Source organism: Pan paniscus, chromosome 17 (assembly GCF_029289425.2).
Source record: "Pan paniscus chromosome 17, NHGRI_mPanPan1-v2.0_pri, whole genome shotgun sequence".
Taxonomy (NCBI): Eukaryota; Metazoa; Chordata; class Mammalia; order Primates; family Hominidae; genus Pan; species Pan paniscus.
This window is the reverse complement of record NC_073266.2, coordinates 81,288,184-81,303,080: the sequence shown is the minus strand read 5'-3', so window position 1 is coordinate 81,303,080 and position 14,897 is coordinate 81,288,184. Positions and strand designations below refer to the sequence as shown.

Genomic DNA, 14,897 nt, shown 5'->3' with positions numbered 1-14,897 from the left:
GATCCACCCGCCTCAGCCTTCCAAAGTTCTGGTATTACAGGCGTGAGCCCCTGCACCTGGCTCACCTTCTCTTTTTCTAAAAGAACATATTGTCTTTACCTGACTATTAGAAGAGTTTCCATATCCTGAGGCAGTGTTAACATGAAGCAACTGTAAACAGGGCACAAGGAAAGCAATCATTAGAATCAGAGGTCACGAGAACAGTTTGCAAGAGGTTTTAAAAATAAAAATATTCTTTCCCAATAAATGTGTCTAATTGCCATTCCAAGTTCATTAGTATCTTAGAGCAGATTCTCCCCATGACTCTGAATGCACATCAACAGGCATACTTGGTTTTAATTTTTATTGCATTTTCTTTCTTTACCACAACTTGATTTTCTCTTAGGTTTACTAGGATTTTGGAATTTGTGTCAATTTACATAAATGCTATGGTGACATCGCTTCCAATTAAATCATGCTTGTCTGGTAGTCAGTCCACACACGGATATTAATGCCTCAGTGTACAGCTCTCCCAGTCTGACACTGAATGAAAAGCATATTTCAGCAGCGGAACTCTACAGTTTTCAATATAGTCAGTGAAATGTGACCACCTTCTTCACTATACAATGATGTAACTCAGAATACCTGTGGACTGGCCGGGTGCGGTGGCTCAGGCCTGTAATCTCAGCACTTTGGGAGGCCAAGGCGGGCAGATCACGAGGTCAGGAGATCGAGACCATCCTGGCTAACACAGTGAAACCCCGTCTCTACTAAAAATACAAAAAATTAGCTGGGTGTGGTGGTGGGCGCCTATATTCCCAGCTACTCGGGAGGCTGAGGCAGGAGAATGGCATGAACCCAGGAGGTAGAGCTTGCAGTGAGCCGAGATAGCACCACTGCACTCCAGCCTGGGCAACAGAGTGAGACTCCATCTCAAAATAAAAATAAAAATAAAAATACCTGTGGACTATTTTGTGATTTATGGAATGAATAAGCCTCTTTCTGAAGTGACTGGGCAGCTATAATTTTAACATTTGGGCCAATACAAATTAGGTCATCAATTCATGTGTTAATTTAATATTTGTTAAGTTTTACCTACCAAATTTTCCTCTTATTTTTTGTAATTTTGGAATCATGGAACCTATCAACATTTCCCACCAATGATTATTCCTAAATTTCTTGAAATGTCATTTTATGCAAAAAAGCACTGTTTTACTTAAATAGGCTCTAAAACTCTATGTCATCACCATTTTTTAAAAATATTTATTTATTTTTATTATTCTTTAAGTTCTGGGATATATGTGTAGAATGTGCAGGTTTTTTACATAGGTATACACGTGCCATGGTGGTTTGCTGCACCCATCAACCCATCATCTACATTAGGTATTTCTCCTAATGCTATCCCTTCCCTAGCACCCCCAACCCACTGACAGGCCCTGGTTTATGATGTACCCCTCCCTGTGTCCATATGTTCTCATTGTTCAACTCCCACTTAAGAGTGAGAATATGCAGTGTTTGGTTTTCTGTTCCTGTGTTAGTTTGCTGAGAATGATGGTTTCCAGCTTCATCCATGTCCCTGCAAAGGACATGAACTCATCCTTTTTATGGCTGTATAGTATTCCATAGTGCATATGTGCCACATTTTCTTTATCCAGTCTATCATTGCTGGGCATTTGGGTTGGTTCCAAGTCTTTGCTATTGTGAATAGCGCTGCAATAAACATACGTGTGCATGCGTCTTTATAGTAGAATGATTTATAATCCTTTGGGTATATACCCAGTAATGGGATGGCTGGGTCAAATCCATATGAACACTTAAAACTCTTTCTTTCTCCCCTTCCCTCCCTACCCCATGTTTTACAGTGTTTTCAACATGTAGAGCTTCCCCTAACTTTCAGCTTATTGAGAATACAAACTCATAATTAGAATTTGTACTATCTCTAAAATTCGATATTATCCCTTATATTTCTTTCTTATTGTTTATAACTACACATTGTCTCACACAAAGGAGGCACTATACAAATTGAGTTAAGGTAATCATTTGTACCAACCAAATTTAAAAACTATATTTTGTGTATCAGGCATAATTTTGACCATATTAGTCTGATAGAGGATTTTTCTCATAGCAGTGTATATACAGAATAACAGTGATTAAATGCTTCCTCCCCAAAGCTGACTGTTTTTAACTAATCCCACCATCATTGTTGTCATCAACCTCACCATGGTGGCTTCTGACAAAAGAAGAGAACTTTTCAGCACTTGCCCCCTCTGCTCCTTTAATTCAAAATTATTTTACGGAGGTTTATAAAATTTAAAATGTGTTTAATTTGGGGATTTTTATATTAAGTGGGCTTAGTTTAAAGAAAAATTTGTTAAATTCATAATATAATAAAACTGGAAAGCTTAATATTTTTCAGTTTAGAAACGTCCATACTTACAATAAAGCTCAAGAAGTCATTGCTGTTATTAAGTTGTAGTTTTTATCACCTAATTATTTGCAAGTGATTTTTTATTTCAATAGTGACTATGCATGGCATGTTTTCACCTATGGAAAAATTCAAAATCCAAAATTTTGAACTAGAACCTGCAGTGACTGAGTGACAGAGACCCTTGAACAATTCTGGTTCAACAGCCTGGGAACATCAGCATTTGATTTATAGAAGAGCTTTCTTAGTCTTTAGATAAACTGTCACTGTGAGCGTATGGTACTGAAGGACCTGTCATATCAGTCTACAAAAACATTTATGCATGTTATGATAAAGAAAAGATGATGAAAGCATAAGTCTTTTAATCTTCAACCTTTCACTATATTTTGAGAATCTTGCATCTTTGCAACATCTCTACTTGAAAATAGAATAAGCTCTTGGCCAACGTGGATTTTCAATGCCTTTAAAAATATGGCAGTTATCTCTTCCCAATTGAGAGAAAGAATTCAGAGAGAGAATATACTGGGTACTCTGTATCCTTAATCCTCCCTCAGTTTTTGAGTCAATTTTATTGCAGCTGCGACTTCATTGGTGAGCAGTGGTGAACAGTGGAGTTGGTCACTTGTTACTAGGAAAGGGAGGTTCAACAGGGACCTTCCACTCCATGGAATTATTTATTTGGACTACTATAAGAAAGGAAATAAAAGCATGTATCTTTATACTTTGGACTACATCATTATAATTGTTTCATCCTATGTCAGAAAATAGATGAAGTTTGTCTCTCAGGGCTCCCAAAATGAAAAGTTTCAAATGAAAGTCATTACTGTCCATCATCTCAGTATAAGATGGAGACAGAGATGAGCAGTGGCCAGCTTGAACTTAGGTGGTCCCTTTGTATCCTTCTTTCCTAAAATGAGGGGTCAGGAGTTGATGGGACCAGCTCGCTAATCTTTGAAACAGTTCAAGGAGGAAAGTTTAACCAGTAAAGGCTGAGAACATATTGGAAGTCATATTTGATTATGACATAATGTCTTGAGCAAAATATAAATGGCTATGTACATTTATATAAATATAAGTTATAAAATATAATTTGACTGATGTCTGCTCTTCAAAGTTTTAAACCTTCTACTTATTACAATCATGCATCACTTAACTACACGGATTCTTTCTGAGAAATGTATGGTTAGGTGATTTTGTCATTGTGTGAATGTTACAGTGTGTACTTATGCAAACCTAGATGATATGGCCTACTATACAACTTGGCTACATGGTATAGCCTATTGCTCCCAAATACAAACCTGTATAGCATGTTACTGTACTGAATACTGTAGGTAGTTGTAACACAATAGTAAATATCTGTGTATTGAATACATCTAAGAATAGAAAAGGTATAGTAAAAAACTGTATGAAAGATGAAAAGTGGTAAAACAGTATAGGCACTTCCCATGAATGGCACTTGCAAGACAGGAAGTGGCACTGGGTGAGTCAGCGAGTGACTAATGAGTGAGTGTGAAGGCCTAGGATGTTACTGTACATGGCTGTAGACTTCACAAGCACTGTACACTTAGGCTACACTACATTTATAAAGAATATTTTTGTTTTCAGTAATAAGTTAACTTTGGCTTACTTTAACTTTTTTACTTTATAAACTTCTTATTTTTTAAAAACATTTTGATTCTTTTGTAACAACACTAGTCTTAAAACACAAAGACATCATACAACTGTACAATTATATTTTTTCTTTATATTCTTATCCTATGAGCTGTATTTATTTAATTTTTTAACTTTTTAAACTTTTTTGTGAATAAGTAAGACATAAACACTTTAGCCTAGGCCTACACAGAGTCAGGATTGTCAATATCACTGTCTTTTTCCTTCACGTCTTGTCCCACTGAAAGGTCTTCGGAGCATTAACACGCATGGCACCATCATCTCCTATGATAACAATGCCTCCTTCTGGAATCACTCCTGAAGGGTCTGTCTGAGGCTGTTCCACAGCGAACTTTTATTTTTCATAAGTAGAAGGAGTACACTTTAAAATAACTACTAAAAGTATACTATTGTAAATGCATAAATCAGTAATAGTCACCATTATCAAGCATTACGTACTGTACATCATTGTATGTGTTGGGCTTTTCTACAACTGGCAGTCCAGTAGGTTGGCTTATGCCAGCATCACTACAAACACATGAGTAATGCATTTCGCTATGATATTATGATGGCTGCAACATCACTAGACAATAGTAATACCTCAGTTTCATTATAATTTGACGGTATTGCCCTCATATATGTGGTCCATCATAGACCAAAATGTCATTATGTGGACTGTGACTGTACCTCGTAAAAAGAATGTAGTAATTCATGTGAAGCCTTGCAGAGAAAGGAATCTCCCCTTCTCATTAGCCAAAATTTCTCTTAAGACAGACTGTAACTTTTTAACAACTCCCTGCAATTCTTTTTTGTTTTTTTTGTTTGTTTGTTTGTTTTTTAATAGTCCTAAAGCTACCATTGGAAAGAATTATTTAGGAATATGTGCATGGAACAAAAATATAAAATACCATGTTAAAGTGATTCAAACATACTAACATCTTTTCTGAGATAATGCTTGTGGCACCCAGGCAATAATTTCAAAATTATATAACTATCCAGAAGTCATTCTCCTTAACTTTTTGAATAAAGTTTTACTAAGTTTAAATATTTAACATCATTCTTTGATCATTACTAATATTACTCTCTTTTGATATGAATTTGGTTGATTTTCTGATATTCCTAATTGAATCTTAGTAAACAGAAGTGTCAAATATTGAAATGATACATATGTTTTTATCTTTACAAAAATCCAAGAAATTGTAGATTCAACAGTAAAACTACCACGACTAAAGACGCATAATGATGCTACAGGTGGAGCATCCTAATTCAAAATCCAAAATGCTCCAAATTCTGAAATTTTTGAGCATCAACATGACACGAGTAGAAAATTCCATATGTGACCTCATGTGATGTGTCACGGTCAAAACTTTGTTTCATTAATAAAAAGATTTAAAATGTAGTATAAAATTACCTTCATGCTATATGTATAGGTTGTATGTGAAACATAAATGAATTTCATGTTTATACCTGGGTCTTATCCCATCTCATGTATAAACAAACATGCTGAAATCTAAAAAAATCCCAAATGGGAAAAAATCCAAAATCCAAAACACTTGGTCCCAGGCATTTTAGATAAGGGATATTCAACCTACAGTAAATATTTATGTGTGATAAATATTAGATAAAACTTCAAAGGGCTTGTTTATCACAATTCTTCCTCTTCTTACTTTTCTTATCTAATTCTTTGGTGTTTCTATCTGAAATACAAAGTGTGCTATACTTTCATGTTCCCTCATGTGCTTATGTAGGGAAATCAGAATTTTTCTTTCTGATAAATGGTTAATGAATTCAGATGATGGCAATGAGGAAAATCATGGGTCTATACAGTCTAAGCAATTTCAGGACATTTGGATTAAGGATTTTTTTTTTAAAAAAAGGATACTATGAATCATCCTTGGGCTTCTACCTGTATATTCATGCCAAATTATAAAACTATTATTTCATCTTAGAGAGTGGTAGAATATGTAATATATTATAGTGATTATTTTTAAATGCTTTTTGTAAAACTCAGTTGCACTTTAGAAAATTCAAATTTGTACAACTTTTAAATAATATTGTAATCCAAACATAACTTTAGAAAAATATATATATGTGTGTGTGTATACATATATATTTCATAATGTATTTCAATGGAAACGTTGAGAGAAGGAAGTCCAAACATATGGCTCTCATACATATATAATCCAAACATGTGTAATCCAAACTATATATAATATATAAAATAATGCATTTCAAAGGAAATGTGTGGATGTGTGTGTGTGTATATATATATATATATATATATATATATATATATATATATACGTATGTGCCATGCTGGTGTGTGTGTGCCATGTGCCATGCTGGTGTGTGTGTGTGTGTGTATATATATATACGTATATATATACATATATACGTATATATACACATATATTATATACATATATATGTATGACAATACATATACATATACTATATATACGTATACTATATATATATGTATATATACTTATACGATATATATACATATATACGTATATTATATATGTGTGTATATATACGTATACTATATATACGTGTATATATAGTATACTATATATGTGTATATATACGTATATTATATATATACGTGTATATATACGTATATTATATATACGTATATATGTATATATACGTATATATGTATATTATATATGTATATATACGTAAATATGTATATATATACGTATATTATATATATAAAGCATTTCAATGGAAATGTCTTGTGAGAGAAGAGAGGAGTAAGTAGCTTACGAAATAGGAAAATCACTTTTTAATACTTTTATATTCAAACACTATAAGAAAGAACAGCATTATTAGATCTAAATGAAAATAAAAACACACACACACAAAAAAAAAACAACAACAAAAAGAAACCATGAGTCTGAACCCATGACTTTGTCAGTAAATACGCTTTTCCAGCTCTTTCACTCAAATGGTGAGCAGCCTTCATGGCACTTCAACTGCATCGAACCTCAAGCACACTGATTCTTGACTTTAATCAAGTAAACATATATATTTACTCTATACTATATATTTAATAGAGTAAATGAGCCAGAGTTTCATGAGGAATAGCTGAGCTCCTTTTGGAGCTAAGATAACTCAAGACAAGCCCAGAACATCTTGTCAGAAAGCAAAAATATTTTAAAGTTATTGGGAAGGATTGTTTAAAAAGATTGAGTTAAAGAGATATCTACTGGTGAAGCTATGACACTTTGAGCATCAAAAAGAGAAAGAAACACAGATCCATGGGAATGCTTAAAAGAGACACACAGATGGAAGCCATAAATTGAGCTGGGATTCATTTAAAATAGAAATGTGTGATTTATGGTGACAAGGGTCGAGTGTAGTAATGAGAAACCAACTGAAGCAGGGGAGAAGCTGAAAATTAATTTCCTAGAAGACATTTACAGAGGATTAAAAATGTGTGCAGATAAATTAGATGAATGTTTTTGTGTCTGTAGTTGCCTTTTCTCCTCTTACATGTTTTTTCATGCAAGATCATAATAGTAAGAGTTATAAAAAGTCACACATGAGAGTAATTGATGAGGCAGTAAAGAGTACAGAGCAAACTCCAGCAGAACAGCAGCTCTCTCAGTTCACCATGACTCATGAGCTGTTGACCCTGGCCCACCAGGCATGAGGTGCAGGGCAAGGAGACTTCAGAAGGTGTACCAGACAGGAGCTGAAAGATTGCTCCTGACATGAAAGCACACAGTAGGTAAGAGCCGTGTGTCTTCTGTTGCATTAAAATCAAGCTTTAGTCATAGGCATGGTGCCTGTACATCATTGTCTAACACATTGAACAGTGACAACTGTAAGGTTTTTTTCTTTATTCGTTTTATCATCAAATCAGCATCCTCCATGCACAGGTGAGGACACTAGTGCCCACAGAGATGAAATGATTTTCCCAAGGTCAGAACTTCGACCCAATCTTCTAACTCCCAGACCAAGGCTATGTTTCCATGATACCAAATCATCTCACTTGGTTCTGAAACATTATGCATTTTTATGAATGAATAAATTTTTATTTGTTGAATGTTTTTCAAGGGCTTTATATTTATTTATCAAAATACCCACTTTAAAATACTGAAGCTTCACAGTGATGTACTTTGAGCTATATTTCAGTTTGGTGGCTTCAGAGCAGTTCTCAACTGGAGACTGATTTTGCTTTTGAGGGCATTCTTTGGAAATATCTGGAAATGTTTTTGGTTGTCATGATGGGGGAGGGGTATGCTGCTGGTAGTTGTTGATGAGAGGCCAGGGATGCTGCTAAATGATGCATAGGACAGCCCCTCACAACAAAGATTTATCCAGCCGAAAATGTCAATAGTGCCAAAGTTGAGAAGACCAGTTGTAGAAGATCATCCTGAGTTTGAATCTCAGGTCCGCCATCTACCAGCACACAGTATGGTCACCCCTCCATAAAATCAGGGTAATATTCCCACTTCAGTGTGTCAATGTGAATATCAAATAAGATCATATTCTTAGGGCTTATCCCAGATCCTGAACACTGATAAAGTTCTCAGCAGATAGTTGTTACTATCATCTCATTAAAGTGTTGTATCCTATGTACTAGGTTGTAAACCGCTCTAGCGCTTGAAAAAAACAGCAGTCTAAGACTCTGTAGTTGTTCTCTAGCAATTAATATTTACTGAGCTATTCAGATAAAGGAAGGAATTATTCTAGCTTAAATTATCCCACAAATGGTTTTCCATATGACCTGAGGTATGACAGGTTACAACAGGCACCAGATTCCTCTGGCAAGCCCTTCGGAACTAAAATAATGGGAGGAATAGTGGGGCAAGAGGTGGGCACAGGGAGGTGGGGGCAGAAAGGGACAACATCAAGGCCTCTGCATGCAGCCTGGACCTGGCATCTCACCTGCTGTTGAGCTACTGAGTTTCAGTGGCAATTTTCTGAGAAGGGAGGGAAATGACCATTCCACTTCCCTATAAAGTGCTCCCAGAGCTGTGTGCAAGGGTGTGTTAATAAGCACTCCCTGAAGGTGGCGGTGAAGGTGGTGATGATGACAATGTGAAGACTATTCAGGTAGGCTGCTATTATCTGGAATGTACTACGATGTTTTTGTGCCCAGGTAACCAGTGCTTAAACTGGGATGTCATTGGAATCTCCTTCTAACTCTCCTATCTCAACTGTATCTACTTAGGCAGTGGTTCTCAACCTTTCATGTGCACCTGGAGAGCTCATTAAAACCCAGAGTGCTGGGCCCAACACCCATAGTTTCTGATTCAGTACTTCTGGGGTAGAGCCCAAGCATTTGCATTTCTTTCTTTCTTTCTTTCTTTCTTTCTTTCTTTCTTTCTTTCTTTCTTTCTTTCTTTCTTTCTTTCTTTCTTTCTTTCTTTCTTTCTTTCTTTCTTCTTTCTTTCTTTTTTTTGTTTTGTTTGTTCTTTTGTTTTCTGAGACGGAGTCTCGCTCTGTCGCCCAGGCTGGACTGCAGTAGCGCTATCTCGGCTCACTGCAAGCTCCACCTCCCGGGTTCACGCCATTCTCCTGCCTCAGCCTCCCGAGTAGCTGGGACTACAGGCGCCCGCCACCATGCCAGGCTAATTTTTTGTATTTTTAGTAGAGATGGGGTTTCACCGTGTTAGCCAGGATGGTCTCGATCTCCTGACCTCGTGATCCGCCTGCCTCGGCCTCCCAAAATCCTGGGATTACAGGCATGAGCCACCGCGCCCGGCCAGCATTTGCATTTCTAACAAGTTCTCCAGGCGGTGCTGATGATCCTGGTCTGGGAAACACACTTTGAGAACCACTGCACTAAGGGAAAACATCAAAGCTGCAGTACTTGGAATATTTCTGCTGCCTCTTGGCTCAAAAACAAGTACTGCAAGCTGTGTGCTTTCTTCACACCCAAAGAGGGCCTCGTGGAGATGTGTGAAGATGTGACACCTTGTGCCTCATGATGACCTCCATTAACATGGGGACCATTGCAATGAAATGTTCTCGTGGGAAAAACAATTTGTCCCAATGATTAACTGCAAAAGCTGAGACTGACCTTATCAATCTGAGAGAGAGAGTCATCTTGAGCGCCCAAGCGGACCAGGGCCAGGGCAGCGAAGAGGCTCAGAGAGGAAAAGAACACATTTCCATTTCCTTGATTGTCATCCATCTCTCTGAACAGGTTGAAGCAAAACTCTGCATTTGCTGCAGCAAGGGAGGCCATTGCAAAATGGAGTGCAGCCTAGAGGACAATGAGAAAATGAAATTAGTTCCCAGTACATTTTCTAGGAATATTATATTTTTAGATTTATTTATTTTTTATAATTTAAAGCTTCATTTTTTTCAGCCTTGGAGGTAATCATCAAATAACTCTAACAAAAAGGGAAAAGTTCCCTTGGCCCAGTATCCTTGTCACTAATACCCTAAAACTATCTCTTCTCATTGGTGGACATTTCTGTCCTCAGTGGCCTGTGAGTGGCCTGTTTCCAACCCCCAAGCAGACACATTCATGGGGCTCACTATTTCTCAAATCACCCCAGATTTCTGAACTGAAATAGAGCAAAAGTAAATATTACAATATTAGACAGTCTATTTGAGGCACTACAGCCTTTGCTTTCTAAACCATCTGTAATTCAATACAATGTTAAATTTTTGAGGTTTAACACATCATTTTTAACCCATTCTTTCTATTAAGGCCTCTGTAAATTCTTAGAACAATCATACATTCTATTTTTTTTTCAAAACTGTCCTAATTTTAAGTATTATGCATCATTGGTCCCATAAGTGCATTAATTTGTTTAAAACCATTTTCTGATTTTTTTGGAATGCAAAGTGTGATTATCAGAGTATGTATCAAGAACATGTACAAGACTTTTCAACACATAGGCCTATTTCTTCCTAGAGAACCCAGGGTGCAGTAACAAAGTGGAGATTATCTTCAAATTCATGATGTTGTTTCTGAAATACAGAGGGCTGCTACCACCATGGAATTCTTCAGGGATCCACTTGGGTAATTTTTTTTGCAGAATTTCTCCTCAACTCAAATTGATCTCAAAATCGCAGTTGGGGTTGTCTCAGACTAAATGAACTTACATGAATTCTCCAAATTATTCCTCATGAATGTCCAATGATATTACATCTGATGGTGTGGCAGGTGCCAGGTGTTGCAGATGCCAGGAGTCACAAACCCTTAGGGGACTTCATCCAAGTCTCAACCCTGTTGTTAATAGTTGTGCGAACTGGGTCAAGTCTTTAATTTCTCTGAACTTCTAAGTTTCATCTTGTTCAGTGAGATGATCTATGTACAGGATCTAGCATAGCGATTCTCAACAGAAAATCATGCTTCCTTGTACCTTTTGCTCCATAAGAAGAGCACACAGAGGCATCTGGGGACTGGCATGTTGTGGGTGAGGAAGGGGGTCACAAGGAGGGAGAGCCATGCAGTCTGAAAGAAGAACATTCTAAAATTGCCGTTGTGTTGGCTTTGTCACAGTTGCAAATACTTAAGTCCTTTTAAAATTGCAAATGAAATTAAAATAAGTTTTTTAACTTTAATTATGTCAAATAGGAGTTTGAGTTAAAAAATTAAAAAAAAAAACTTTTCTAGTACAATGCATGATCCAGAGTAGACGTTCAATGAATTGAAGCTGCTGCATTTACTATTCTCTCTGAAGTGGTAATAGCCTGTTCTCTCCTAAAAGACAGCAAACATTTCCAGAAAGAATGTCCCTGAGGGACCCATACTCTGCTCTTTGGAATTCCAAGCACAGAGAACACCACTGAGGCATGACACCCTACATGATGCTGTTTTTCAGGGTCAAATTCAGCTATATAGAATTCGTTATAAGTCATACTCCTCAGTTACACCCTAGGCACGTAAGGTGAGAAAATCATTCACACCCCACATATCTTTACTCTAAGAAAGAACACCTATGTTCTTTCAAAAGTTACCCAGAAAAAAATGTATGTTGATTTTATATCTAATCCAAGTAATCCCGGGTAAAAAGTTGTGGCAATTGTGATTAAAGCTACAGGAGAAACTCTTTGCAACAAAGGAGACGAGAAACAGTGAAAGTTGGGGCTAGGTATACAGGATGCGAATTGGCAGGAAAAGGGCAGCTTTATACAGTGAGTGATATTAGCAGTGCCAAAGGCCCTCAAATGTTTAACGGATTCAAATCATATTTTTGACCTAAAGATAAGTATTCCTTCTAAAATATGAAAAAATAAGATCAAAATTAACAAGTTTACAATTAAATATATGAAAATGAAATCTATGCTGATTTTTCTATTTAATTTAGTATTCATAAGAATTTCATTAATTTTAGAAGGAAATTGTGTGCTAGATTCTCTCCATCCTAAAGAATTTCCAAGGCTTCATGCTGGTTGCCGAAAATCAGACAGTAGTAAATGAAATGAATTGTTCTTAGGAAAGTAACTTCAAAAGCAAAGACATATTAATCCTTTCAAAGTATTTACAGTGAAAAATATATTTAACAGAAGATTGGGTGTATTTTAATGTTTTCATAAAATGTGAGCTAGAGTTTTTAAAATAAGACCTGAAAGGTTTTTAAATGACCCTGTTTAGAAACCTGCTTGCACGGGCCAATGGGGGTCTGGAAGCTATCATTTCCCAAAGTGCAAAAATATACTTTAAGATACATTTTTCTTTGTTCAAGTTCCAATTCTTCTTGTTGTTTTACAAATTATGCCTTACTATTTTATCCTTTGGGGCAAAAAAAATTATATTTTTGAATAGTATTCTTTAATTACTTTCTAAGCACCAATCACAAATTTTCATTTTCTAAAATTTCAGGCTTCCTATTTCCACGGTAAATTATTGATGAAACTATAATCTTATTGAACAAAAGAGAAGCTACACAAGAATGTATTCATTCAGGATACAGAGTACATAAATGTTTAGCTTAGGTAAGTTTTATGGCAGAGAAACCATACTAGAAAAAAAAATCACGACAGAGAAACATGAGCCAAGACATTCCTAGATAATTATGAATTCTCAAGTCATAACTCTTAAAATGATAGGTGATACTAAATAGCATATACTTTAACATTCTTGTACAGACATGTTCATGTATGCTTAAAATAAATACAAAAAAGTATGTTCCATTTCACATAATTATTTTTATTATCTTTCTCTATGCAGGTGCACTGTTTAAGTTCCAGGAATAAAAGTAAGATTTGTTTCTCCTCTTCTGATATAAAGTCTGATTCTTATTGGCAAATAAACAATTATATTTAAGACTGAACTGATTGTTTTATACCTCCAAGTTTTCATCAGGTGACACATAAATAAAAATTAGCATGAGACCAAAACTGTGATTTTTCCTTTCCCTATAAATACTTTCAAAGCAACTTAAATAGATAAAACATTAACAAAAATAAACTAAGTTCAGGCAAGCCACCAACAGCTACCAATGGACTTGAGTCCCAGTTAAATAACTAAGGAAATTGAAAAGGAAAACAACCACATTAAAGCTACCTAAAGAAGATGTCAGTGTGACACCACCCAGTATTTCATTGTCTGGACATGGCAATGCAGGAAACTTCTTTTCAAATCATAAAAGAACTTGGCTTTATAGTCTGATTTTTCATTTTGCTAAAAATATACTATATTCTTCTGTTTCTTGCATAAATATTTTAGCTTAACAAACAAGCATGCAATTAATTTATAATTTTAAAGTTAACACAAATTAGCACGTACTCATGGATGTTTTTACATCCCAAACTTCAGACTTGAGGGTCTAAAAGTCCATGGCAGCCTGAAGCCTATTTGATTCCTTATGGTCTATTTCAATCTGAGAACTTTTTTATCCCTTTCATCCTTTAGCCAATATATTATTTGCGTCAAAACAACAATAAAAATAGATATTTTCTCACTAAAGCTTCTTTTTAAAGTTTAATAAAAAGCAAAAAGTAGTTTTTAAATAAAGCATAAGAAAATTCAGGCACAAAACACATTCAATAAAACATGAAGTTATGATACTGTTTTATAGACCTAAACTTATTACACCTAACTGATAAATTATGTGCCTTAAATGCTTGATAAAAGTATTATCTAGTCTTAGGATACTTTTGCCTGTATATAGAAAATTAATTATAGTTCATGACACATTTTTTTAAAAAGCTTTTATATTTACTGAATTAGGATATACATATAGGAAAGAAATGAATAATCCCTTGAATGTGATTAATTTTTATTCTTATCAATAAGTCAAATACGATGCTATACAGATACTCCTGGAAGAAATATTTTAAAATCTTTGTATTTCTTTTAAAAACATAGTTTCAAATTTTGATAAACCTCTAATCAAATTAGTATATTATGCACTTAAAAGAGTTCAATTCTAATCTCAAAATCTATTATATTCCAACCTATAATGCCTTAAATAAGAACACAGGAAATATAGAATCTAGATTTGCACATAATCCCTACTTATCTCTTCAAAGATAGAACACAAATTTTTCAGCTGGCATCCGATTCCCATGCCATTCTCCCATGACACCACTTAAATCAGTCATAGACAAGCTGTAAGGTGGAGAAGCAGACAAGAGGACCATTATCCAATCTGGATGTTGTTTGATGAGTTTAATGTCTCAGACACAAAGTAACCAAGATTTATTTCTCTCTCGCTCTCTCTCTCTGTGTGTGTGTGTGTGTGTCTGTGTGTGTGTGTGTGTGTGTGTGTGTGTGTGTGTGTGTGTGTCTTTTTTCAAAGGATCTGGCCAGACTTTAAATTATGGACTTCAGAAGTATTTACCTTACTGTCTTCATAGAGGAAGTTGGCCGCTGGTTGGGTGAGTCTGAAAGAGTTCCTTGCATTACTCTGAAATATAAAGC

At 35.5% G+C, this 14,897-nt stretch overlaps 1 protein-coding gene across 3 annotated transcripts in view; it reads right to left on the bottom strand.

Annotated features, from left to right (window-relative positions):
• Nucleotides 1-14,897, bottom strand: part of SERPINB7 (serpin family B member 7) — a 46,754-nt gene that overhangs the window by 12,815 nt on the left and 19,042 nt on the right. For 2 of the 3 annotated variants that reach the window (XM_063597353.1, XM_057300426.2), the window contains exons 2-3: nucleotides 10,095-10,280; nucleotides 100-150 (exon numbers count right to left, since the gene is read on the bottom strand). In XM_063597353.1, coding sequence (XP_063453423.1) covers nucleotides 100-150; nucleotides 10,095-10,280 — 237 coding nt within the window. Of the gene's footprint in view, nucleotides 1-99; nucleotides 151-10,094; nucleotides 10,281-14,817; nucleotides 14,868-14,897 lie in introns of those variants that run through there. The other variant, XM_057300427.2, reaches the window with a different exon arrangement.